The 26,196-nt window shown below is 53.8% G+C and overlaps 1 protein-coding gene across 1 annotated transcript in view; it reads right to left on the bottom strand.

Annotated features, from left to right (window-relative positions):
- Positions 1 to 4,173: 4,173 nt before the first annotated feature.
- The window catches only part of GAK (cyclin G associated kinase), a 69,097-nt gene continuing 47,074 nt past the window's right edge, over positions 4,174 to 26,196 (bottom strand). Inside the window, exons 19-28 of the mRNA XM_008569389.1 lie at positions 17,448 to 17,641; positions 16,295 to 16,441; positions 14,904 to 15,353; positions 14,343 to 14,513; positions 12,938 to 13,060; positions 11,538 to 11,654; positions 6,117 to 6,341; positions 5,640 to 5,788; positions 4,818 to 4,994; positions 4,174 to 4,703 (exon numbers count right to left, since the gene is read on the bottom strand). Of these exons, the coding sequence (XP_008567611.1) occupies positions 4,602 to 4,703; positions 4,818 to 4,994; positions 5,640 to 5,788; positions 6,117 to 6,341; positions 11,538 to 11,654; positions 12,938 to 13,060; positions 14,343 to 14,513; positions 14,904 to 15,353; positions 16,295 to 16,441; positions 17,448 to 17,641 (1,855 nt within the window). The 3' untranslated portion in view covers positions 4,174 to 4,601. The remainder of the gene's footprint in view (positions 4,704 to 4,817; positions 4,995 to 5,639; positions 5,789 to 6,116; positions 6,342 to 11,537; positions 11,655 to 12,937; positions 13,061 to 14,342; positions 14,514 to 14,903; positions 15,354 to 16,294; positions 16,442 to 17,447; positions 17,642 to 26,196) is intronic.

Raw genomic sequence — 26,196 nt, 5'->3', positions numbered from 1 at the left:
CCCTCATCCTGCCTTGAACACAACATGTGGCCCTAGGGGCGGGGTGGGGTGCGGCCTAGGGCCGTGAGGTCCACATGCATAACCACACTCAACTGTCACAAGGGCAGACATCCTCGGCCACACCCAGAATACATTTTAGAAACAGCTTTCTGGTGGTGTAGTTGACATTATCACAACTTTAAGACCACATGGTTTTGACACAGATCCACAAAACCATCACCACAATCAAGATGGGACACATCTGTCCCCAAAATTCCCTGGTGGTCCTGTGTGACCCCTCCCACCCCACCACCCCGGACAGCTTCTAATCTGTTTCACTGTAGATTTTTGTGCATTCTCTAGAAGTTCATATAAATAGGATCATACAATATGTAGTATCAGGGTGGGGCTCCATTTACAGTGCGTAACGCTTTGACATGAAGGTACATGTGTGTTGCTGCGTGTATGGACAGCTCGTTCCTGTCTGTTGCTGAGCAGGCTTCCGTGGTGTGGACGCACACGGCTGTCCATGCTTCGCCTGCTGGTGGACACGTGGGCTGTTTCCATGAAGGGAGCTGCTCAGAACACTCATGGACGCGTGTGTGTGGACAGCTGCTTCCGTGTCTCTCGGGCGAGCCCCTGGGCGTGGAACAGCTGAGTGTGCGGTGAACTTAGATTTCTCTTCTTGAGAAACTGCCACCGCGTTCCAAAGTGGCTGTGCCGTCCTAAACGCCCCGCTCAGGGTTTGTCCGCGTGACAGTACTTGGCTTTCCTGGAGTGTCTGACTCCACCACCCTTGGTGGGTCACGGGGCACTTCTGTATTTCTGTATGACAGTGATGTTGGGCACCTTTTCATGGCTTCATAGTCATTCGTGTATCTTCTTCGGGGGGATGTCTATTCAAATCTTCTGCACATTTTTTTTTCTTTTTTTGCTGAGTGTGCGGTGAACTTAGATTTCTCTTCTTGAGAAACTGCCACCGCGTTCCAAAGTGGTTGCGCTGTTCTAAATGCCCAGCTGCAGTGTGTGAGGGCATGGGTTCTTGCTGCTCTTTTATCACAGGCATCCTAGTGGGGGTGGGGTGGCATCTCACTGTGGTTTTGATTTGCATTTCCCCACGACTAATGACGTGGAGCATCTTTTCATGGCTTGTTGGCCATTTGCAGATGGATGAAGTCTTCCAGGTGGCTTGGGCGCCCATCGATGCTGTCATGATGTGGTTTTCCAAAATGGGAGCTCTGCCACCGCAACCATTCCTCAAGCCTCATCCGTATGCTACAGCCTTGCAAGAAAGACCTCGTGTCTATGTGTAGCCGTGCCAACTGCATGTGAGCGCATGTCTGTCTACTCACCAAGCCACATGGCAGGAAGAGAATTCTGATGGTGACTGTCCTGGAGTGAGTCAGCTTGGATGAGGTTTCCCTGTCTGTCCTGCTACTAAGACTCCTGGCCCTGGCAACCCCCCAACCTCTTCCCTGCTTTCCACCATCTGGGCCAAGCCTGGGCAGGTGACCTGCTGCCCCTCCACATGCCACAGCTGACCGAGTGCCCCCTTGCCTGAGCTCCCAGGGAAGGGACGGGCTAGGACCTGGCTCATCTGTTGAGGAGCGGGTGGTTGTGCTCACGGGTGTGAGGTGTGGAGGGGCTGAGGGGCCTGTGAGGGAGGGCAGCGAGCAATGCAAGTTGGCAGGAAGAAGGGACACTCAGCTTCCGGGGTTAGGGTTGAGGAGTCTGAGGGACTCAGGGTTCAAAATTCAGGTCTGAGGTGAGAGGAAAGTCCAGGGCTAAGGGACGCCTTGGGGAGCACAGTGGTGGGAGAAGCAGGAAGAGGGGGCGGGGGGTGACAGAGCCCAGGCCTCTCAACCATGGGGGTACGGGGGTGAGAGCCAGGAGGACTCCAAAGCCTGAGCAGTCCCCAGGACAGTGGGGGGCAGTCAGCCTGGGGCAGTCGGCCAGTGTCCTGCCTCCCGCCTGCCCGTAAATCCCACCTGGCCCACCCCACAGACTCAGGTCTCAGCCCTCGCTCTGGGCCTGGGAGCCGCCCAGTCATCCAGCCCCAGCAGGCATCTGGAAGCTGGAGGACTTTGATGTGGAAATCTCTGCACCTATTTAGGTTGCTCATTATTTTTTAAAAGAGCTGACGCTAAAAATAGCACCGGATGCATAACAAATGTGAAGTCGTTAGTCTCTGGAACAAGGAGTGGTGACAGAATTGGGCCTGTGCTATTCAGGGTCCTTTCAGTCCACACTGGAAAGGGGGACTTGAACAGCTGCCGACCTCCCACGGCCCTGAGGGCACAGCACGGACCCTCCTCTCACCAGGCAGAGGGGTGGCGTCCGGGAGCCCCGCTCGTGTCCTCCAGGCCCTCTTGGGGCACACGAGGTGGTGGGGAACTCACACTAAACCCCCACATCCTCAGCCCACTGGGCCCATACAAAAGCATCTGTGTTGAGTGTCCATGTGCAGCCAGGGGCCCCTCTCTGTCCCTGCTCTCAGCTGCCTGCTGTCCAGCTGCTCCACCCAGGGCCATGAGGCCCCTTCCCAGGACTCGGGAGGCAGCAACTCCTGCCCTCAGGCCACCTCCCCACACCCATGCCCCCACCTCTTCCCCTTCTTGGTCAGGCTAGGCTGACCCCCCAACCACACCTCATTGCCCCCTGGACCACACCCCATGCCCTGCTGTCCCAGGACCCCACCCCACTGCCCCCAGGACCAAGCACCACGCCATGGTGCCACCTTGACCACTGGCCCCCAGGCTCCCCAGGAGTGACCGCAGGAGGAGGCCACAGGCCTGAAGCCACAGGGCTACAGTGCCCTTTGGAGGCTAATGTGGAAGGTGGATCTGAGGCCTCAGGTCAGAGTTTTCAACTCATCACCCCCAAGACACTTCCTAGGCAAAAGCTTTACTTGAGGACATGTGCTCATGAGACCTTGACAGACTACGGGTCCTCTGTACTGGGTTCTACACACACACAGGTGTTTCTATGGCCCTCCCACCCTGCCCACTCACCCCCACGCGACCACACACACACAGGTGTTTCTGTGGCCCTCCCACCCTGCCCACTCACCCCCACTCGACCACAGACACGCGAGCACTACTCACTGAATCCTGCTTTGTGTGACGTTTGATTCAACAACTCACATTCTGGATAAAGAAGAGGCCCCCCAGAGCCTCTCAAGGGCCACAGTGCTGCCCCTGTCTGAGGACCTGTGGTCACCAGGACAAGGGCTCAGGCCAGGGTTGTGGCAGGTCACAGATCCAAAGGAAACTTAGAAAGTCATTTCTGACCAAAACACCAAGTCCCACAATCACTGTCACGTCTTCAACTTGGCACCATTCATGGATGGGCTCACTTCTGAAGCCTCAGCAGTACCATCTTCGCCCAACACGCCTGAGCAGCCAGGCACTTGCCCAGCAGGCCTTTAAAGAAATCTAGTTTTTGTTTTAAATTCCCTGAATGATCAAATCTAAAGGCCCCACCCCACCCTGCTTGGACGCAGGGAGCCAGGGCAGTCCAGCTGGCGGGGCAGAGCAGGGCGAAGGCAGGGGCTAGAGCTCAGTGTCCCCACTTCCTCAGCTGTGCTGTGACCACAGATGCCCAGCCCCACAGCAGCAGCCTCCAGGCATCCATTCCACGGCATCTTCCCCACCACACACAGTGACCACAAGTGTGCCCAGTGCCCCCAGACCCAAAGCCTCTGCTCTTGCCCACGCACTATGGCTCTCCTGCTTGTGACTGCACACACAGGCCACTGGTGGGGGTTGCCCTAGAGGCCCGGACATGGCCAGCACGGCAAGCACCCAGGCAGCGACATGATGGCCCTCAGAGAAGCTCGGGCACGTGCTGGGGTGCAGAGATCAGCAGCTCTCCCAGAGATAGGCAGGCCGGCCCTCCAGGGTCCCAGCAGTGATGTAACCAGCCCCTCCCAAGGAAGCTGGGATGAGGCCTGGCAGGAGAGTCAAAGCCCCAGCTCCATATCTCCCTCTCAGTCTGTCGTCGGAATCTTCCTTCTGCAGTATGTGACATCCCAGCCACGCCCCCTCTGGCTGGTGGAGGCCACAGCCAAGCTGGCCACACCCCCAATTCCAGATCAGAGTCAAGATCCAACAATCCAGCAATGGGTGGGGAAACTGAGAAGAAACGTGTTACAGGGCGCCCAGTAGGGAGCTGCACCCACGCTGGACACTCAGCAGTCATCAGAAAATAGTTTAATTATGTACAGACGATCATCAGACTGATTACAACGGGAGATGTGCACGACACCTTCAGATTCGGAGAAAGGATGGCCGAGCAGCACAGTCAACCAAGAGCAGAGGCTCTCAGAGGCGAAGGTCACCAAACACCAAATGAATCACAAGCTGTGGCAACCACAGGAGGAGCGTGAATCAACACCTCCTTCGGGACAAGAAGAAGGAAAACAAGACAAGAATCGGAGGCTTTGGAATGCTTTCTCTTCTCATCAATGAAATGACGGCGTCCCAGTTGATGGAGGGACAGCGGGAGTGGGTGACGACCGATACAGCCGCCCATAGCGCACCTGCTGCAGGACAGGCCTCGCAGTCAGGCCCAGCAGCCCTCAGCTCCGTGAGCCACACATGCAGCAGCAGCCGTCGCGGGCCTCAGAAGAGGGGCCGGGAGCCCTGGTTCTCAAACTCCGACCAGGCGTCGTTGAGCTCCATGAAGATCATCTTGGCATGCTGCTCGTACGGCTGCCCTGTGGCCTGTGGACGGCAGGACGCATGAGAGCCGGCACCGCCCACCCACCACCTCCGCAAGAGCACCCAACGTGACACACCCGCCTGCAGAGCAGCGGCTGACCCACCACCTGCCCTCACCTTGTCAGGGTGTACGGCCAGCACAGCGCGGCGGTACTGTTTCTTCACCTGGCTCGGCGTCACCAGGTCGGCCATGCCCACAGGCGTCCAGCGGCTCTCCCCGTCCCACAGCACCGTGTGCAGTGTGGACAGCAGTGCGCGGATGTTCCTCTCCTTGCCCTCAACCCAGTCCAGGAGCTGCAGGAGGCACAGGAGCACACTGAGCCGCGGCTCTGCTGTAGGCAGGTCCTGGAGCTCTCAGCGGAACAGGACAGAGCACCTCCCACACACCCTCCCCTGCTGCATGGGGGACATGGAGGCACACTAGAGAAGTGCTGGGTGTTGTAGCTACTCAGAGGGGTGGGCAGCAGTTTGAGCCCCAGCAGGACATCCCAGACCTGGGCTCCTGGCCATCCCATGGCTTCCCAAGGGTAGTCACCCCCTGTAGCAGCTGGTGTGTGTCCAGACCATGGCGGCTCTCTGGGGCACGCACAGTCCTGGCACCTCCCTGCCCGTCCCTCTCAGGAAAGCACAGGGCTGCACTGGAAGCCGCTCGACCACCACTGGTTCTGCAGAGGTCCTGGGCCCCAGACCGAGGCCTCCGCCTCCCACCACCCAGGACTGCTGTCACCAACCCTGGAGGATCCCAGGACAGGTGGCCCACCATCACACTGAGCCTTTGTGGCAAACCAGGAGACACCCCACAGAGGCCTCAGGCCAACGCTGACCCTGAGGGCTGCTGGGTCCACCTGCCATGACAGGCCCCTGCCACAGGGGCCCCAACTCGAGGCCTTTGGGTGTAACCTTGACCTGGGACCCCCGCAGGAGCCGGGGGTGCCGCACCTTCAGCTTAAGTGGGTCTGTGTCCTTGGCCAGGTCTTGCTTCCTCATCTCTGCGATGGTCCTTGGCCCCTTCTTGTCAGACTTGGAGGAGAAGCCCTGGTTGGACAACAGATCTTCAAAGTCGTTCTCTGAGACTTTCGGCTTTTGAGCTGCAAAGAACAGAAACCTTTTATAGAGATGTGCAGGCCCCGACTCTCCCTTTGTGCACTTCCACCTGCTCCCCCGGGGGACGGGGCCACTGTCTTTAGGCCCCAAATGCCACTTGCTAGACCAGGCTGAGAGGCTGACATGGGGCCAGCAGGCTCAGAGGAGACCCCAGCAGACTCGTCTGAAGCCCCTTCCTTCTGCCCAGCAAAGCCCCGACGGGGAAGACAGACCTGGCTGCCTGAACCGTGCCACCCAGGACCAGGCTCTGAGGAGAGCACAGAGCAGGACTTCGGGGCAAACCCACAGTGGGGAGGAAGAGGGAGGACTTACCAAAGCTGGGGATGCGGACCCCCCGCTCCTCTCGCCCCCCAATCACGCTGAAGTTTGCCACATAGTTAGGCTTTGGCTGTGCACAGGCCTTGGGCAGCGGCTTGGCCTGGGGGGACCACGAGGTGCCCTGGGCCGGCAGCTGACTGGTCTGCCAGGAGCCACTGCCCTTGGGAGGGGGTCCCATCTTGGGAACGAAGCTCCCAGGAAGCAGCCCAGCAGGCGAGCCTGGGGAGAGAGGACAGGACACTCGGGGTCTGTGCGCCACACGGGGGCCACTCAAGCACTGGCTGATGCCACTTCTGGGACCTAAGACAGCACATCTGTGGGGAGATCTGTGTTCACAGAATGAACTATCCACCCCTCGATGCAGTCCAGTGTCACGGGCTCCACCTAATGCATGTGGGTCTCGGTGCCGGGCGGCACGGGCCCACGCTGCGCCATGAGAGCACTCTGCATCCAGGTCAGGGAAACTGCCGCAGGACACACCCCACTCCCATGGTCTGGCCACCTTGGCCCAGCTTGGTCAGGGTCTGGGCACCAGTGTCCTCGTCTGAAGAGCAGCCTGGAAGGCCACTGCTACGGGTGGTGTGGCGCACCGCCCCTCAAAGCCCCGCAAGTGTAGGGCACGTTCTTTAACTTTCTACTTTGGAAGAGCGAGAGCCACAGGAAGCTGCAATACCAGCACTGCAAGACCCCAGCATCATCATGGGCACCCCCAGAGGTGACCCCACCGATACAGCCTGTCCAGACACATGTGTGCATGCCTGTGCAGTCTCACCATGTGTAGTAGATTCCCGCAAGTGCCAGGACAGTCGAGACACTGCTCCGTCCCTCTATGGTCTGTCATTTCAAGGACACTTTAGAAATGCACCAGAGGGCAACTTTGCAGCTGGCTCTACCTTCAGTACGACGTCCATCTGAGCCATGTGGCACCCACAGCCTGCACCTTTTTATTGCCAAGGAGCACCTCATGGTGTGGAGGGGCTGCCTGCGTGTTCGACCATTCACGTTTGACTGTTCACCTGCTGAAGGACATCAGGGCTGATTCAGTGTTTGATGATTACAAACAAAGCTTCTTTGAACACTTGTCTATGGATTTTTGTGTAAACACGAGTCATTTCTCTGGGATCAATGTCCAGGGTCGTGTGGCAGCCACGTGTTTAGTTTTGCAAAAAATGATCAACTGCTCTCCACGTGGCCGTACCATTTCACATTCCCACCAGCAACATGTGAGAAATCATTTCTCCAAGTCCTCACCAGCATCTGGTGCTGCACCGTTTTCTCCTTAGCATCCTGATGGGGTGATGTCCCACTGAGGTTTTCACTTGCATTTTTGGACGTCGAGTGATGCTGAACATCTTCCCGTGTGCTTATCAGCTTTCCAGGTGTCATCTTTGCTGGAATGTCCCTCTTCCTGTCTCTCACCCACTTTCTAATCAGACTGCTTTTCTGTTTGTTTTTTATCGTATTTACACATTCTAGATATGAGTCCTTTGTCAATTATGTGGTTTGAAAGTATTTTCTCCCAACCAGTAGCTCAGTCTTTCAGAGTTTTGGCAAAGTCCAATTTATCAATTTTTCCTCCTATGTACAGTGGCTCAGGTGACATGTCTGAACTCGTCTATGTTTTACAATCAACTTTGAGCTGCTGTGTGAGGGGTGAGGCTTAGGTCAAGGCTCATTTGTTGCCTACGGAAGTCCAATCGCTCCAGCACCATTTGTCAAATAGTTTTTGCGCCCCTGCTGAAAATCGGCTGGTCTTTCTTGTATGGGTTTACTTCTGGGTTATCTTTTCTGCTGCACTGATCTGTGTGTTTGTCCCTCTGCCATCACCACACTGTCTTGATTTCTGTGGCCACAGAGTAAGCCTTAATGCTTAATTTCTCCCTCGTTATTCCTTACAAAAAAGTTTAGTTCATTTGCCTTTCCAAATAAATTTTACAATAAGCTTTGTCTGTATCTACAAAAATCCTTGCTGGGATTTTGGTAGGGGCTGTGTTAACCCTACAGATCAGTACAGGGAGAACAGATATCTCTACCAGGTTCGATGTTCCAATCTGTGAACGTGGCATGTCTCTCAGACCTCTGAATTTTTTCGTCATGTTCAGTTTTGTAGTTTCACTATACAAGTCCTGTACATGTTTTGTTAGATTTATACTTAAATGTTTCCTTTTTTAAGTGACTATAAATTGTACTGTTTTTAATTTTGGTTTCCTTGTGCAGTTGCTAGTAAACAGAAATCGCAATAGATTTTTATGTGTTTATCTTGTATTCTGAGACCTTACCGAACTCTAAGTTCTAAAAGATTTTTGTAGATTCCTTGAGTTTTCCTACACAATCATGTCGCCTGCAAACAGGAACACTTTTATTTTTTCTTTTGCGGGATGTATAACTTCTACTTCCTTTTCCAGCCTAATGGTGGTTGCTGGGACTTACTACGAGCAGAGAGAGGACCTTCCTGCCTTGTTCTTGACTTCAGGGGAACAGTAAGTATGGCAGCCGAATGCTTAATGGACAACAGTCTCCTCTTTTTATCAGTTTGCCAAAAGTGTTACCATAAAAAAGCACTGAATTCTGTCAAATGCTTTTTCTGCATCATCCATATGATCACATGAGTATTCTTCCTTGGCTGGTTAATGAGGTAGATCTGCTGGCTGACTGTGGAATACTGAACCAGCACTGCATTCCTAGAATAAACTCTAGCTGGTCATGGTGTACAGCTCTTTTATATGTTGATGGACGTCACTAATATTTTGTTGAGGGTTTCTGTGTCTACATGCATGAGGAATACTGGCTTGCAGTCTTCCTTTTTTAAACTGCTGTTGTCTGATTTTTGGTATCAGAGTATTAACACAAGCTTTATAAAATCCATTGGAAAGTGTTTCCTCTCTTCCAGTTCCTGGAAGAGACTGTGTGGGATCAGTACTCTTTAAGCATTTGGTAAACTTCTCCAATGAACCCCTCTGGGTCTGAGGGTTCCTTTTGGGGAGGCTTTTAATTAGAATTCATTTTCTTTATAGTTTTAGAACTATTTGCGTTGTCCATTTCTATTGGGTGCATTTGGTAGTGACTGGTTTTGAGGAGTTTGTCCATTTCGTGTACGTTGTCACGCATATGTGCAGAGCCACTTGTACTCCCTTACCGTCCTCTCAAGGCCTACAGGTTCTGTATGATGCTGCCTGTATCAGTCCTGACACTGGTAACTCGTGTTACCTTCCTTTACTTTGTCAGTCTCGGCAGAGGTTTGTCAATGTTATTTTTGTTTCATTGACTTTCTCTTTCTTTCCTACTTCACTGACTGCAGTGCTTCACTACCTCCTTCCTTCTGTCGGCTTTAGGGTTATTTTGCTCCTCCTTTCCAAGTTTCTTGAGGTGAGAGCTCATGTTACTCATGAGGCATGCCATCTCTTCTAGAGTAAGTATTTCATGTTATGAACGTCCCCGCGGCACTGCCTTAGCTGTGGGCCCAGGCGTTGGTCTGATGTGTTTCCGTTCTCATCTGAGTCCATGTACCGTCTTACTCCCCTTGAGACTTCCTCTCCTGCCCGTGTGTCATGTACAAAGTGCTGTTTTGTTTCCAAGTGAGGAGATCCGTCTGTCATCTTGCTGCTACCGATTCCATTGTGCTCGGGGAGCACCTGTGCTCTGCCACGTCCACACTGACTCCCCGTCTGGTTTCATATCACTGTGGACAGCGGAGTGCCAACATCTCCAACCACGATGCGGTTCCACTTCTCAGCTGCATCAACTGTGCTCTGTTCAGGGTGGCTCTGTTTTCCAAGAGGGTGTCACAGAGGATCTCAAGCCACCCACCAAGCAAGCTGAGGGCTAGGGCTCTAGCCTAAGAACAGGCGACCTGGCAGCCCAGGAGGACTCAGGGCCCCCAAGCAAACATAGGCTGCTCTCCCTGCAGCCCACCCTGCTCTCAGACAAGACGAGAGAGACCACCCAGGGAAAGAAAAGACAAAAACAACAGACAAAAACTTCCGTGGATGTCCTCAGAAAGACACCGCAACCTTAAAAATAGCCCAGAAAACTATTTTAAAAATTAAGAGTACTCAAAGAATAAAAAGACTCTTGGGACTTAATAACATGGTAACAGAATGAACTTCAATCCCACCTCCCCAAGTACAAAGGTGAACAGGAGATGATAAAGGAGAGAAGAGACAGGAAATAGAAGCCAGCCCAGGAGATCCAACATGCATGTCTCAGGAGCTCAGGAGAATTAGGGAGAGGAAAGGAAAGAAATTAAAGAGACAAGCCAAGAAATTTTCACAGGGCTGAGGAATGTCAGAGGCCCAGTGCGGGGGCTGCAGGGAGAACAGCCACTACAACCCACCCAGATGGTCTGATCAGCACCAGCTACAACAAGCATCCCAAAGAGGTGTTAAGTCCAGCTGGGAATTCCACGCCCAACAGTCAAGGGATGAGAGTAGACGAGAGACACCTTCAGATAATCATCACCCCCTCATGCTTTTCTCAGAAGCTACTGGACAAGGAGATACAGGCAGGGGAGCTGCAGGGACCCTGGGAAACACAGCTCAGAAGTGAACCCGAGAGACTGTGGAGTATGCATAAAGCAAATGTACTTCACAGGGTCTGGTTTTCCAAGTCTTGCAGTTTCAAATATTGACCTTGCAAAGGACAGGAAATTTTGCCCAGGCTATAAAGTTTCTGTTGTAAGATAAAGAATTGTAACACAGCAAGGTTGCTGGCTCAAAGACAGACAGGCTACTGACTGGTAGGTAAAGATACTGGGAAATTGCTGTTAAGAAGAGAATGTTCACTAAAATCAAGCTTTTGTTGCAAACTGCATTATGGAAGGTCACCTTGCCTGTCTTACTGAAGGTTACCAGCTTCTACTGTTAAACTTGTTAAACTGTACTTAGCAAAAACCCCACCTATGTTCTCTTCCTGGTTAATTTCCCAAATGGAAGGAATGCCTCACTCTTGAGGGTTCCAGGAGATTAACCCCTTTTCGGGGCTTCTCACTGCTCAGAAGAGATGGGCTTTGAGTAATCTTTGGCAGCTCTGTCACCCAGGGTAAAAGGGGTGACAAATCTGTGGGAGGCAAAGCAACAAGAGACCACAAGGCATCGGATCAGCTCCGGGAGAGAGATTCGAGGCCTATGGTGTCCTGGGGCCAAAGCCCAGCCACAACCCTCCCACACAGAGCCCCCGCACTGCCCTGACAGCCCACACAACACAATGCTGGCCAGTTTCTGCAGCTCCTGGTTTTAGCTAGCCAGTTAACAAATACCTGAATGGGAGCAGACACACGTTCCCCGAGCTGCTGTGCTCTGGACTCAGGGGTCTCAGTGAACAGAGGCAGAGACCTCACCTCAGGCAACTCAGAGTGGGACAAACAAGAATAAACCTCCTGCAAGGAAACATGACACCCTCCATACACTGGGCATTTACCTTGGAAGCTGGAGCTAAGGTCACCAAGGTCGGCAAATGGGTCCAGGCTCTGAGCCTTAGTCCGGCTGGCCTGGGGGCCAGGCGGGGCTGGCTGACCTCCAGGAGTGAAGAGGGGGCCTGGAGAAAGGGCACAGGGCATTAGAAAAATCACCACTTGAAGTAAAACACACACCCCCAGGAGCCTCTGCTCCTCCTTCCTTACAATCCGACGGGCCTCTCTGAGCCCACAGCCAGCATCTGCACAGCTTTGACAAGACACAAGAAAGGGCACACACAACACGCCAGCCCTGAGAGAATCGCATGCTCATGGCACAGCCGTCTCCAGTGCCCACATGGCTCCTCATGGAAATAACAATTCCTATCAAGACCCAAAAAGTGTTCATATTATTCTGATTTTGTAATACCACCTCCTGGAATCTATCTAAAATGTCAAAGTTCTTCATGATATTCTTGACAGTGTAAATTTGAGAATATTCTAAGAATAAAGTTATGAAATAGTTAAGTAAATTACTATAAGCTAATTGATGAAGTATTATGCAATCATTAAAAACAAAAGCTATTCATAAATAAAGAGCTCTCATAAATCAATAAAAAAGAATAAAGAAGATGAAATCATTCTCAAAAGAAATACAAAAAACCCAAACATACAAAATAACAGTCAACCTAATTTGTAAGGAGAAATGAAATTAAAAGCACTGATGGCTTATCAAACTGACAAAATATTTTTAAAGTTATCCAACTTTGGTGAGAAACTAAAGATAGGAATTGCACCTGGGCAAATAAATTAGTAAGACGTAAGCAGAGGGGACATGCATCAAAGCCTTTGCAAATACAACTGTGTGGGACAAGAAATTCACTGTCACTACCAGAAATGTCCCAGTAGGACAGACTCGTGCACTCATGAAAAGGACAGGTAGTTTCAGACGTGAACCACTCCATGCAATGGTGAGGCTGGCTGTGGCTCAGACACACAGGAGACAGCCGCAGTCTTTCACAAGGGTCCTTCAGAAGTGCAAAAAAGCCATGGGACACAGAGTATGCCGAGGTATATTATGGGTAAAAGAACTGGGCAATAAACAGTATGTGAGGTACGAGATCACGCTACAAAACACGGATGACCTGTAGGAGAAGAGGACACTAAGTGGCGTGGAGGGCAGGCACTGCCCCGCTCAGGAGGGCACATGGCACACACACACCTCATCTGCATGCTCCCACCAGTGAGCGAGCAAGAACCCTGCAGCCGCCACGAGCAACCTCAAGGCTGACCAGGTGTGCGGGAGCCAGTGTCACACCCAGCACGCCCCAGTCCTTCCTTCCTTTTCTGGGGGGAGGAGATCCAGTCACATTATGTGTGTCATAGAAAGAGGCACCAAGACCCTCAGAGAGGCCTGCAGTTGTACCATCTGTGGCTGGCGTGGGGGCCGGCCCAGGAGCTGTAGCCTCCGCCCAGGCGTCCCATCCTCCCAGCAGATCCGGGTGGCTGGAGGAGGCCGTCATCTTGCCGGGCTCTACAGGCAAGTCCCCTGGGAAGGAGGTGCCAGAAGAAAGCATGATTTGGTGTGGGGCAGTACACCTTGTTCATGTGGGTCCCTGTCTTCCCTGTCTTCCTCCCCATGGGAGCAGCAGACAAGTCTGCCGAGCACACAGCCCTGGGAGCGGGCAATGCCAGATGCCCCCAGTGGCCGACACCCTACTCACTCCTTCTGACAGCCCCAAAGGACGCATCATGGGGTCACTGCACTGACTGGCTGAGGGGACAGCAGGCAACAAGAGCCAGCGTCTGCACCTCCCTCATCTGAGAGGGTCTTCAGAGTCCTCCTCCTCTCCTGCCACAGCTGCTGGTGCCCCCAGAACACACCTTCCCACCTTTCCTAAAACCCACCAAACCCACCCCAGGGTATGTGGCAAGATCCATCTGTCCTGGTGCCCGCCACGCTGCACAGCTCTGGAGGACCCCACCCACGCTGCGAGGCCCCGCTCCACACAGTCCACCCACAGGCATACCCCACAGCCCATCCTGGACCACGCTGCTCCCTGCTCAGGAAAAAGAACCCAAGCTCCTTCCCTGAGGACCAGGCTGGACGGGCAGCCCGGCCCCTCACCTCTACTGGCCCCACCAGCCTCTGAGGAGCCTTCCTGACACAGGCACACCAGCCTTGGACACTCTCCTGCTGCACTATCCCTTGACCCCTGACCCTCCGACTCTCTGTACCTCTAACCCCTCTGCCCCCCGACCCTCTACAACTGACCAGTCCGACCTATCCCCCTGATCCTCTGTATCTCTGATCCCTCTGTCCCTCTGACCCATCTGCCCAACTCCTCTATCCCCCTCACCCTCTTTCCCCATGATCCCTTCTGGGTGCAAGTGGCCATCCCTGCTCACGGCTGCAGTCCAGGGGCCCAGAGAAGGCCTTGCCATGGTGTGGGGATAGAGAATCACCTGCTGAAGGGCCCAAGAAACACTGGGGCACTGTGGGGACCCAGGCCTGCTCCACATCTGGGACTGTTTGGGAGAGATGCAAGAACGGGCAACAGCATCTGTCCTGACCTTGTGGGTGCCCTGTAGGACCCTTGACCAGCCCTGGGCCACCTGGAAGGGCACCGAGAGGTGGTGGCCCTTGCCTGGCTCCTTGGGAGCTCAAGACCACAGGTCAGCTTCGTCCACCACCCGAGACCTTTGGCTCCACTTCCAACTTTAAGCCACAGTCCCAAAGGAGGAGCCACGTGAAGCAGAGATTCCCATGGCCCCCAGCTGCAACCCACGGCTTCGTGAAGCACAGGCCTGCCCCAGGTGGACACACTTACCCAGGTGCAGGAAGTCGGTGCTGCAGGGTGGGGGCGGAGCACTGTGGGTGGACGGGAAGGCAGGTGGGGCAGCCGAGGAGTCTGAATTGAGGAACTCGCCAAAGACATCAGGCTTGGAGCAGGGCTGGATGTTGGCATCAGAGGACAGCAGGAAGGGGTCAAACGGGTCGGCTGCAGAAAGACAGGTGGCACCAGGGTGAGAACTCTAGGGCTGGAGCACCAACCCATCTCAGGAGGAAAAGGAGCCGGATGAGTCATCCACAGAGGAAACCTCCTCAGCTGACCAAAACGAGAGCACAAAGTGGCCCTTCAGGAAACCGTGAGGCTGTCAGCCTGGACATGAGGACGGCGCTTGCCTGAGAGGATGGGGGAAGAGGGGCCTTCTGACACCCCACAACTCAGGAGCATAATGGGAAGCAGCCCTACCCGAGGCCGCTCCTTCAGGGGGTGGCCGTGGGGCAAAGACACATCCCCCTCCCCGCAAGCACCCCTAAGAGGGTGACGGCACCTCCGGCTCCTATGTGCAAGAGTGACTAAGCCTCATCGTTCCTTTGTGCGTACCAGTGGCGGGCAGCCCTGTTCTCGGAGTGCTGCACATGCCCAGGGGGGTGGCTGGGCTTGCCAGGAGCAGGGGGGTCTCGCCTCCCAGCAGATCGTCTGGGGGCTCTTCTGGAGCAGCCTCAGGGGGCCCCAGAAGGCGGTTGAGCAGGTCGGCGTTGCTGGAGGGGGCCCCAGGGGCCTGGGAGGGGGTAATCAGCCCCGGGCCTGCCTCCACATGCAGCCCCAGGAGGTCAACACCGTCCTCCTCCTGCTCCTGCGTCGCAGGCTCCTGCTGCCCTGCCTGTGCTGCTGGGCCCGGCTGGCCCTCTCCAGCCCTCGGCTCCCGGCTCTCACTCGGGAAGAGCGACTCTTCTGCTTCAGACACTTCGCTGTCGTCTCTGTCTTCAACAAGGACGGAGTGACTCTCCTGAGAAGAGGGGTCTTCTGCACCGGTCCCTAACTCTTTCTCCTCTGCAAAAAGAAAACCAAACCACAGTTGGTGGAGCCACATGTTCACATGGCTGGGAGACATGAGCAGGTGCCAGGCGCGGACTCAGCGGGCCACGGGGGCAGCCCAGGGTCCCGATGCACACCCCAGCGGCCACTCCAGGGCCTGGGGCACAAGGCAGATACGCACGGCCCAGACCGCCTTGGTGCTCTCCTGCCCAAGGGCCCAGTGCCACGTCACACCCGCTGACAATGAAACTTCTGGGGTTTCCAAGGCTTTTCTTTACCCCCCTGCTCCCCAAGCAGGGTCTGCTGGGCTGTCCCGTGCGCCACATGCACACGCCCGTCAGGTGGCTCTCCGAGTTCCGTCTCTCAGATACGGTGCACATCTGGGAAGGAACACCTGGCAAGGGGCAGCAGGACAGATGGAAGAGCATGCGCTCTGGGAGGAACAGCCTCACAGGAACAGAAGGTGAGAGGTCAGGGTGACAACACTGGGTGGGTACCTGAACAGTGGAAAGCACAGGACGGGGCCCCCCTGGCCCTGGTGGGGATGTAACCCCATGACTTGGCAGGGCCTGTGTGACCATCTTCCCCAAACCCACACCACCAGACCATCTGGGGGAGGTCTCAGCCAGAAAAGACCTCAAAAGAGGAACAGGGTTGGTGTTTTAGGGTTTGTGGGCATGTTCCTTTTTTCCCAACCTTTTAAAAAATACAAAAGCTATTAGTGTGTGTGAGCCATTATAATGCAGGCTGGAGAGTGGGATCTGCAGCCCAATCTGAGGGAGCCCTAGCTCGTCCTATGCCCACCCTCCAGGTGCCTCCAAACCCGCAACTGTCGTGGGGGCTAGACGGGCCTGCTCTGTAGCAAGCGGCCCACAGTGACCAGCAGGCCCCGGTCCACATGGCACTCTGGACCCCCTGCAAGGGTTGGAGGGTCTGGGGCCAGCCCTGCTGCCTACCCTGCCAGTCCAGCGTGTGCAAGAAGTGGTTGGTGTCTGTGCTGCTGCTCTGTGGAGAATCCGACTCTGTAGGCTCAGCCTCCAGGGCCCCCGCCTCAGCATCGTACTGAGCCGTGGAGCCAGGCTGCCTGGGGAGCTCCGGCTTCCCTGCGGGAGGAGGGGTCGCATCAGACACCTGCTACAGCCAGGCCCGGAATTGGGACGTGCACAGGGGTGGGCATGTGCTCACAAACGCCCTGATGCCAAACTGCTGGGAAACCACACCAGTGACACAAGAACGGCAAAGGGTGACTGTGGGCACATTGCCACTGCTGTCTGGGTCACACGCATGTGCACAGCACACATGCACACATGTGCAAATGCCCACACCCCTTTAAGAGATACTTAACTGTCCTCAGACAAGAAAATGTAAAAAACACAAACCAGAACCACAAAGAAATATGAGACGTGGCCAGGAAACACTCCCACAAGCCCTACGGCCACTGTGCTCCCTGCGCGGCTTCTCCCGCAGCTGCTCTGAAGTGAGAAGACCACGCTCAGCAGGTCCTGAGACAAGGCTCTCCACAACTTCGAGGCCACGTCTAAAATGGACATGTGTCCAGACAGGAGACAAGAGGAGACACCCAAGGCAGCAAGCCTCGAAACCCCACCCTGCGGGCAAAGTCCTCCAGGTGGACAGCAGCCCCAGCCCCACGTGGACCCCATAAACCAGAGGCCAGGGCTAGGACGCACTCGCACAGCAAATCACTGCCACGTCCAGGGCACTGAGTGCTGTCTCTTTCCCACTTAAGACAAGGGGAGGGACATGCTGGGGCCAGGATGCTGTGCCTGTGGGCGGGATGAGGGCAGCTCAGGTATGGGGTGTGGCTCTGAGAACCCGCCATGGCCGCACAAACCGTAAACAGATGGGAAATGACGCTTTCCTCCCTTCCCCCGTGTTGTGGCTGGTGCCATTATCAGACTTCCTCCAGCTCACAGCCTGAGCACCGCACTGGGTGCAGGTGGCATGCGGACAGGGCCAGGGGACGCTGCCCCACCCCTACGCAGAGCTCAGCTCCTGCAGGGTCTCTCACCACAGTGAATCATCAGAACTGGGTTGCCTGCAAGTGCATATAGAAAGCAGGAATCTCGTCACTTCACCTGTGAATCTTACCAAATTTAGACAGAATGTCCTGCTGCTCCTCCCGGCTGGAAAACAGGATCTTGGGGTTTAGTCCCCGCATGTTGGCGCTCTCCCATGGCAGGGCCTCCTGGCTTGGCCTGTCCCTAGGCTCCACCTCCACCTCCAGGTTCACTTGGAACAGATCCGGATACTTCTCCTGAATGTCACAGGCATCCAGGTCATACCTACAGTGTCGAGACGCCCCAGTCAGGAAGGCTGCGGAGTGCTTTACAAGCCACTGAAACCTTCACTGAGAAAGTGTGGAGAGTGGGTCCCCGCCCCCACCAAACCTGTGGCCGTGTAAGCCAACGCCCAGCCAGGGTCCCAGGAGCCCGCAGGGCACGAACGCATGATGTCCAGAGGGGTCTGGAGCACCCTGTGGGTCACAGCCCCTTCAGAGAATCATTCCACCATCTCCTCTGATGTCAGGGAAGGGATTTTCCCGACGGCGTTAACCTCAGAAGCACACTGGGCTGGGCCCCAATGTTTCCCACAAGTCACAAGAGGCCAAAAAGTGACCAGAGCACATGAGACAGCTCCGACTTGCAGGCGGCTGGGTTTCCCACCCCACCCCCACACAAGGGGTTCCAAGGCAGGTGCCAGCCTCACCCCCAACTACACATGTGCCACGGCTGCCCAGCTGGCTCAGATTGGGTGCTCTGGCATTTCAAATGCATTTTTCCATAAAAATGATGATGCCCACCCTGGCAAAAATCCCCAACTACTCTCCTGGAATCTGGCTGCCAGGGATTGGGAACAAGACCCCAGAAAGATGTAGCTGTGGCTCAGGGAGCCTGCCCCTGCTCGGCTGTGGGAAGCAGAGAAAGGCAGGGAGCGAGAGGAGGACATTTCGGGGTCTCAGACTCCATAGGGGGCAGCTGCCCAAGGCAGAGCAGGACAGGAGCAACCTCAGTGCATCTCACCAAACCATCCTAATGTTGTGGCCCCACATCTCCCTAGGGAACTACGGTACATTTTACACATTTCCCGAGTCACCAGGGACAACACGACAACCCTGGTTCTGCAGCCAGCAGCAACTCCCACTGTCTGTCTCATCCATCCTGTGCCTCACACTCAGGTCTTATATGTACTGAAAACAACAGAAAACAAACACAAAGAACTGGCGGCTGGCTCTTGGGAGACCCAGGGTGCAGGCCCCTCTGCCGGTGTCTGCTTGAGGGTGCGACTGCTCAAAGCACCAACGCGAAGCTGGGGAAGGCCAAGGTGACAGGTGGGTGGTTTGGGGGGACAAACCTATGGCTGATTTTAATTCTGATTTCTCTGGACTTTACAAAACAAACTGTCAAGTGCACTTGACTCCGAGGTACAAAGACCCCTAGGTTCACCCCTTCCTGCCCCACAAATGTAATCACCTCTGCACGAGGGAAGGGAACAGAGCCGAGTGGCCTGTGTGGGTGAGGAGGGCTCTGCCTGGAGGGGACAGGCATCCCCACTCCTTGCCAGTGGCTGCCAGCAGCCCAAGCCACCTCACTCTCACACAGGAGGCAGCACCCTTGCCACTCCCCTCTCAGGCTCCAGGCGGAGGTGGCAGTGGCAGAAGTTGAGACCAGTGTGGACTTCCTTCCATCCCTGGGTCCTCTGGTCCAGTCAGGCCATGCGGAGAAGTGCTTGGCCACGCGGGAGCAGCTAATACACAGAGGCAGGGACCACAGTGTCTGTGACGGGGTCAGCAGGCACCGGGAAGGAGTCCAGTGGCCAGCAAGGGTGCCCACCATGAAATGGCGCCGTAGCAGAGGAAGGCTCTGACCTGCCAGCAACACAGTGGACAGCGGGGCGGGCAGCAGACGCCACACAGGAGCCACACAAGCTTGGCAGGCTCAGCTCCTGGGGACAGATGGCCGTGGGCAGCTCTGGGCATGGCTTGCTCCTGGCCTCCCTACCCAGCTGGCCCTGGGCCTGCCCCCGCACCAGCAGGCGGTGAGGGAACAATGAGGTCTGTGAGCGGGGTGGCAGCCCCCAGGGACCCTGCACTGCAGGGAGACACAGCCACAGGCCCTACGGGAGGGTCCCACAGGACGGGCCCCAGCGTGCTCAGGCTCCACAGGGCATCAAGAGGGCTTTGGACATGCCTGGCTAGTAAAGGACAACACTGTGTCATGAATTCAGCCCCCTGCACTGAAACTGCCTGGGACCCTCACCCTGTCCAGGACACTTTGGGCCTGCCCTGCCATGTGTCCAGCCACCAAGGATGAGCCAGCTCAGGCTCACATGAGTGTCTGGCCACCAACGCTCCAAGCTCTTCTCTCATGCTGCCCTGGTCCAGCCACCTCTGCAACCGACCCTGCCCACGGAGCAGGTGCAGGCTTTCTCCAACTGTTTTTGGAGGTATACACGGTAATACACAAGTCTAAGTGCACACTTCAACTAAGCTGCTCTTATGTCAGCAGGTCCCCCAAAGTCCACATGCTGGACACTTAGTCCTGACACAGCACTGCTGGGAGCTGGGTCTCTGGGAGGTGAGCAGGCCACGTGAGTTCCCCTCATGAATGGATTGATGCCACTGGAAAGAGGCTAAAAAGGGGTGGCGGAAGTGGACTGGTTCTATTGCCCTCGCACCTTCTGCCACATGAGAACCCAGCAAGAATGCTGCTGCAGGCTGGACACTGGCGTCCTGACCTTGCCTGCACCTCCAGAACTATGGGCAGCTAGTCTCTGTTCTGCGTAAGTGGCCAGTCTTGGCTCTCCCTCTACAGCGGCACAAGTGCGCTTCAGCAAAGTCGGAGATGATGGATGGGACCAGACAACGCGGCCTGTGTCCTGTGCTCAGTTGTGTTTTCTCACCACCGCGCATGACTGTGCGGAGGCACCATGACACATGTCTACCCTCTGTTGACGGACACTCTCAGGAGCCTTGTGCTGGTTCTGAGCACGTTTCTCCTGGGGACAGGTCCACCCTCCCACACCCTCGCCAACCTCCACCTCAGCCGTGCAGGTCGGGCCTGCGGTGGCATCCCCGACACCTGCTGCCAGCGAGGAGACCCTGCACACACTCACTGGGGAGGCGCCCAGCCAGGGGCCCGTTTTCAATGGCCCATCTTTCTCTCTTCCACTGAAGTTCTTTGCACGTTCTGGATGTGGGTCTCCTGTCTGATATGTGTGCTGTGAACAGCTTCTCCCAACCACTGATCCCTTTTCAGTCTCTTAATGGTGTGTGATGATAAATGTTCTAGTTTTAAGGAACCATAAATTACTAAGCTTTTCTTTTATGGTTAGTCCTTCTGTTTAGGAAGTTTCTGCCTAACTGAAGGTTATAAAGACATTCTATATTCTCTTCTACGAACTATATCTTGGTCTCATGCACCTTGTGAGAAAGGTCAAAGCCTGTCTTCATCTGTTTTGTGCTGCTGTAACATGGCACCACACACAGGCCGTTCATAGAGAACAGGTGTTTACTTCTTCACCGTTCTGGAGGCTGGAAGTCCAGGACCGAGGGGCCCCCTCTGGAGAGGGCCTCCGAGTCACGGTGTCCCACAGCGGAGGAGGAAGGGTGAAACAGCACGCAAGCGAGAGCTCCAGGAGATGGAGCGTGCAGCCTCAGACCCCTCTGTCACCCACACTTATCCCTTCACGAGGGGGAGCCCCTTGACCCCAGCTCCTGCCGTCAGGCCCACCTCTCAGCACTGCTGCCCCAGGATCAAGCTTCCAGCACAAGAACTGTGGGGACACTCAGCACAGCGGGCTCGGCCCACCCGCACTGCACTGAGGCGGCTCCTTTGCTGTAAATACACAACGTGTGAGGGTCAGTCTCGGGCCCTGCTGTTCTCTGGCTCCATTTGTTGACTCCTGCAGTCTGTTTGTGTACCTCTGAAACTCATTCGCTAAAATCTAAACCCCGAGATGCCAGTATTAGGAAATAGGTCCTTTGGGAGGTGACTCAGTCACGAGGGTAGGGCCCATGAACGGATCAGTGCTCCCACATTAGGCCCCAAGGAGCTGTCCACATGGACTGCTGACACCCTGCACACAACACTGAGGGCTGCAGAGCTGCTCTCCATCCCTGACAGGGTCAGTCCTCCAACAGTGCTCTTCTTCAAGCTGTCTGACCGCCCAAGGCCCTTTGCAAACAGCTTGTGGAACCCAAATGACACACCCCTGCTAGGCTCCGACTGGAGTTGCACTGGAGCTAGATACCACTAACATCTCTACCACATCCTGGGGCTGCTGTAACAGCGCCACAGACCAGGTGCTTCATAGTTCTAGAGACCAGAAGTCAGAAGTAAAGGTGTCTTCAGGGCCGTGCCCCCTCCAAAGGCTCGAGGGAGGGTCCTTCCTGCCTCTTCCAGTTCTGGGGGTTCCAAGCAGTCCTTGGCGGCTGGCTGCCTTGCTCCAGTCTCTGCCTCTGTCTTCATGTGGCTTCTCTGCATGTTCTCTCCTTACAAGGACAGCATCATTTAATTAGGGCTCACTTGCATCACCTCATCTTGATTATGTGTGTCTGTAATGACCCTATTTCCATATAAGGGCATATATCCTGAGGTTCCAGGAAAGACATGAATTTTGGGAGGATACTATCCAACTCTGCACAACATCCTAGTAATATTGAGTCTTCCAATCCATGAACATGGTATGTCCCTACTTTTTACGTTTTGGGATTAATTTTCTCTCAGCAAGTCTTCGTAGTTTTCAGAGTAAAGGTTTTACATGTCTTCTGTCAGATCTATTCCTAGGGACTTGATGCTTTCTGAGTTACTGTAAGTGGCATTGCTTTTTAGTTCATTCTGTCACTGGTACGTAGAGATACTAAATTCTTATTTAGCAATTTCGCTGACTTCTTATGCTCACCACAGGGGTGCAAGCTCTCCGATGTTCTGCTGTGAGCCGCCATGTGACTGCGAGGCGTGCGGCCAGGGTGCCTTCCTTTTCCCTCCTTCAGCCCTTTCCTCCTCTCTTTGGCCTTGCTTTCCTTGTTCTGTTTGCAAATCTGGGGAAAATGTCCAAATACTTCACGGCCAGCTATGCTGGGGCTTAGGGCTTGTGTGTGTTCTCCTCACCAGAACAAGGAAGTTCCCTCATCAGATGCTTTATCAATGAAAAGATGATCACATGTGTTTTCACCTCCGTTCTGTGAATGTGACTAATTTCCAAATGTTAAAACCACCTCACACTGCTGATGTAAACCAGTTGTGGTCAAGAGTATTTATCCTTGTTACTTAACACCAGGTTCTACTGGCCGATACACTGTTTAGAATTTTTATATCTGTTTTCATGAGATACTGGCCTGCCACGTTCCCTACTCTACTGTTCTTATCAGGTGGTCTTCATAAGGTCATGCTGGCTTCACGACAGCTAAGAAGTGCTGTTCCTTTTCATATTCTCTGGAAGAGTCTACAGAACTAGTGCAGTCTCTTCCTCAAATGTCTGGAAGTTTTATTAATGCAGCAATATGAACATGGAGCTTGTCTTTGTGGGAGGGTTTTAAATTACAGACACATTTCTATAATAGATATTCCAACTCAGTGTTTGTTCCTATGGCCATTTTGCGACATTGCTGTTTTTTAGAGAACTTGTCCACTTCACCCAAAATGTCAAGAGTAAGGGCATGATGTCCCCCTCACATGCTCTGGCCATCTCCACAGTCTGCAGGGTCTGCGGGGTCCTCCTGTCCATTTCTAGTTGGGAACCTGAGTTCTGTCTCCTGTTTCTTGACCAGATTTGTTAAGGGCTCATTATTGTTTTTGGAGAATTAAAACCACCTTCTGGCTTTGTCGATTTCTCCTGTGCTTTCTCTCTATTTAACTGAATTCTGCTCTCACCTTTGGCTATTTTTTTCCACCCACTTTCTTTGGGTTTAATTTGATTTTTTTCCTCTAACTTCCTGAGATGTGAGCTTAGGTCGCTGACTTTCAATCTTTTTTCTTTTTAGTATACACATTTAAAGTCCTCTATACACTGCTTTAGATGCACCCCACGAGTTCTAATAAGTGGTATTTTGATTAGCACTCAGTTTAAGGGATTCCTTACTTCAACTATGATTCCTTTTTGGCACCAGGATTACTTTTGAGTGGACTATCTCTGGGGGTTCTCCTAGCACTGATTCCACTTTAACCCACCTTTTAAGACATCTGGAGACTTGGGGTAAGACCCAACATGCGGTCTATTCTGGCAAATGCCCCACTTGAATAGATGAAGTTTTTTCAGGTCGTTGCTGAAGTGTGCAAAACTCAGGTCCTGTTGGTTAAACATATTTTAAAAAGGACTTCTACATCCAAACTGATTTTGTTTACTTATGCTGGTGGCCAAGGGGAGGAGAGACCACCAGTGCGGGTCTGCCAATTTTACCTCTTGGTTCTGAGCGCCTTGCTGGAGGTCCTGAAGCTGTGCTTGAAGCACTCACACACACTGTGGCATGCTCCCTCTCGGCGGCCCTTCCTGTCCTTGTTTACACTGTCTGAAGTTGACACAGGGGCACCAGCCCTCTTCTTGTTAATGTTCTCATGGTACTGATCTCCATCACTTAATTTTAGCCTTTCTGGGTTTTCATATTCATGTGCTTTCTTAAAGTGTGGCTCTTGTAAACTGTGTGTACTTGAGTTTTTTGGTTTGCTTGTTTTTAATCCACATTGAGTCTTGTCTTTTGGTTGGAATGTTTCATCCACGGACATTAGGGGAATGGCAGACACAGCTGGGCTTCGGTCTACTGGCTGGCTACTTGTTTTCTATCCCATCCGCCTTTACTTCTCTACTCTTGTCTTATTCTGGATTGAGCGTGTATTTTTTCCATTTTCTTCTCCTCTGTCAGCTCTTGACCGCTCACCTGGGGCTCACAGCAGGCACCTGTGGCCCTCCACTTCCTGGGGATGGACACCCCCTCCTACAGATTTGCTTCTCTAACCTCTCCTGTCCCTGTGTGCTGCTGTACAGCTTTCACTGCCACACTGGGTTCAGGGCCCGTAACAGTGCAAGGGTGGTATTCTGAGAAGCTGGCGTTCATCCAGTCTGATCTGACCCACAAGCTCATGCTTCCCAATGTTCCTCAGCGTCTCCCTTCTTCGAGCTTGAGGCTTGCTTCTAGATCATTCTCCACCTGCCCTGCAGTGTTCCCTGAAACGCAGTTCTGCCGGTGATAAACTCATCCTTTGCCCGAAAACATCTTTACTTGGCTTTCATTTTTCAAGGATAGTATTGCTGGATATAGGATCCCAAGATTGTTCTTTCAGCACTTTAGAAAAAGTCACTCAACGGGCTCCTGGCTTCCCTGCTTCATTTAAAAGTCAGCTGCCAATCACGTCACTTTGAAGGTCACCAGCTCTCACCCCCTCCATCCCCCTCCCCAGGTGCTTAGTAGTGTTATCTTGGGCCTTCAGCAATTTAACTATGAGGTTCTGAGGTGGGGTTTTTGTTCTTTGATATTAAAAAATCCCGTTTGCTGTTTGCAGGGCTGTTGATTCTATGGTGTTATCTTCCTCCAAAGGAGAAAAAAGAAACAGAAATGTTGAAATTGTGCACGTTGGGTTTTTTAAAAAGTGTAAGGTGCCACTAGGAGAAAGATAAGAAATGTAAAACAGACGAGAAATGTAAGAAAGAAAAACAAAGATATAGGGCCGGCCCGTGGCTCACTTGGAAGAGTGTGGTGCTGATAACACCAAGGCCATGGGTTCAGATCCCTATATAGGGATGGCGGTTAGCTCACGTGGGAGAGTGTGGTGCTGACAACACCAAGTCAAGGGTTCAGATCCCCTTACCGGTCATCTTTAAAAAAAAAAAAAGAAAAGAAAAACAAAGATATGAAAACACGAGATGAACCCTCTGTCTCCTGATGCTGACGTCCACAAGAGCAGCAGCCGCTAATGCCTCCTGCGCCCACTGCGTGGCAGGCCCCGGTCCAGAGCTTCCCTGCAGGAGTGTGCAGACTCCCCCCTAGGCCCCTGTGGGGCTGGCCCCGATATTTCCTTCGTTTACTGGTTAGGAAATAAGAGCACAGGGCCTGGGAAATGGCGGGCCCTGCAGAGCCTGCACACAGCCCCCTCTGGCTCCTGGGACAACATTCATTCCATTCTACTTCAGCTGGTCAGTGTGTGTGTGTGTGACTGAGTAGAAAGACCGTCAGCTAGAATCAGAACACCCAAGTCTGGAAGCCTGCTCTGCTGATTCCCAGCCATGTCCAGTGAGGTGAATGTCACCTGTGTCACTGAGGGCCAGGCACGTGTAGTCAGGCATCTCATTTCTAACACAGTAAGCTAAAAAGTGCTGCACAGGATGAGACGATTATTCCTCAGCTGTGCTTATTTATGTGCCTGTCTCTGAAACTAGACCGTGAGCTTCCAGACAGGAGGGACAGCATCTTACCTCCAACCTCTGCACCCAGCAGATCACTGTGTACATAGCAGGTACTCAAACACACTTGTTGGAACATGGTAAACACCCCCACACCTGGTTATACCACATCCAGGTGTAAGTGGCTAACTTCTGGAAAGAAATGCTGGGGCCGGCCCGGTGGTGCACTGCTACAGTGCGCCGCTTGGGAAGCGCGGTGGCACTCCCGCCGAGGGTTCGGATCCCACGTACGGACCGGTTCCCGCTCACTGGCTGAGCGAGGTGTGGGGGCAACACCGAGGGTTGCGATCCCGTTGCCGGTCCCGGTCCAGTACGGGCACGACACTGAGGGTTGCGATCCGTTGCCGGACACAAAAAAAGACAAAAAGGAAAGGGAAAAAAAAAAAAAAAAGAAATGCTGCAGGTTAATCCAAAGCCATCAAGGTGCCAAGCGGAAGTCACCCTG

The sequence above is a fragment of the Galeopterus variegatus genome, unplaced genomic scaffold (genome assembly GCF_000696425.1).
Source record: "Galeopterus variegatus unplaced genomic scaffold, G_variegatus-3.0.2 Scaffold26, whole genome shotgun sequence".
NCBI classification, from domain to species: Eukaryota; Metazoa; Chordata; class Mammalia; order Dermoptera; family Cynocephalidae; genus Galeopterus; species Galeopterus variegatus.
The sequence above is the reverse complement of the archived record's forward strand: the minus strand, read 5'-3'. Positions and strand labels throughout refer to the sequence as shown.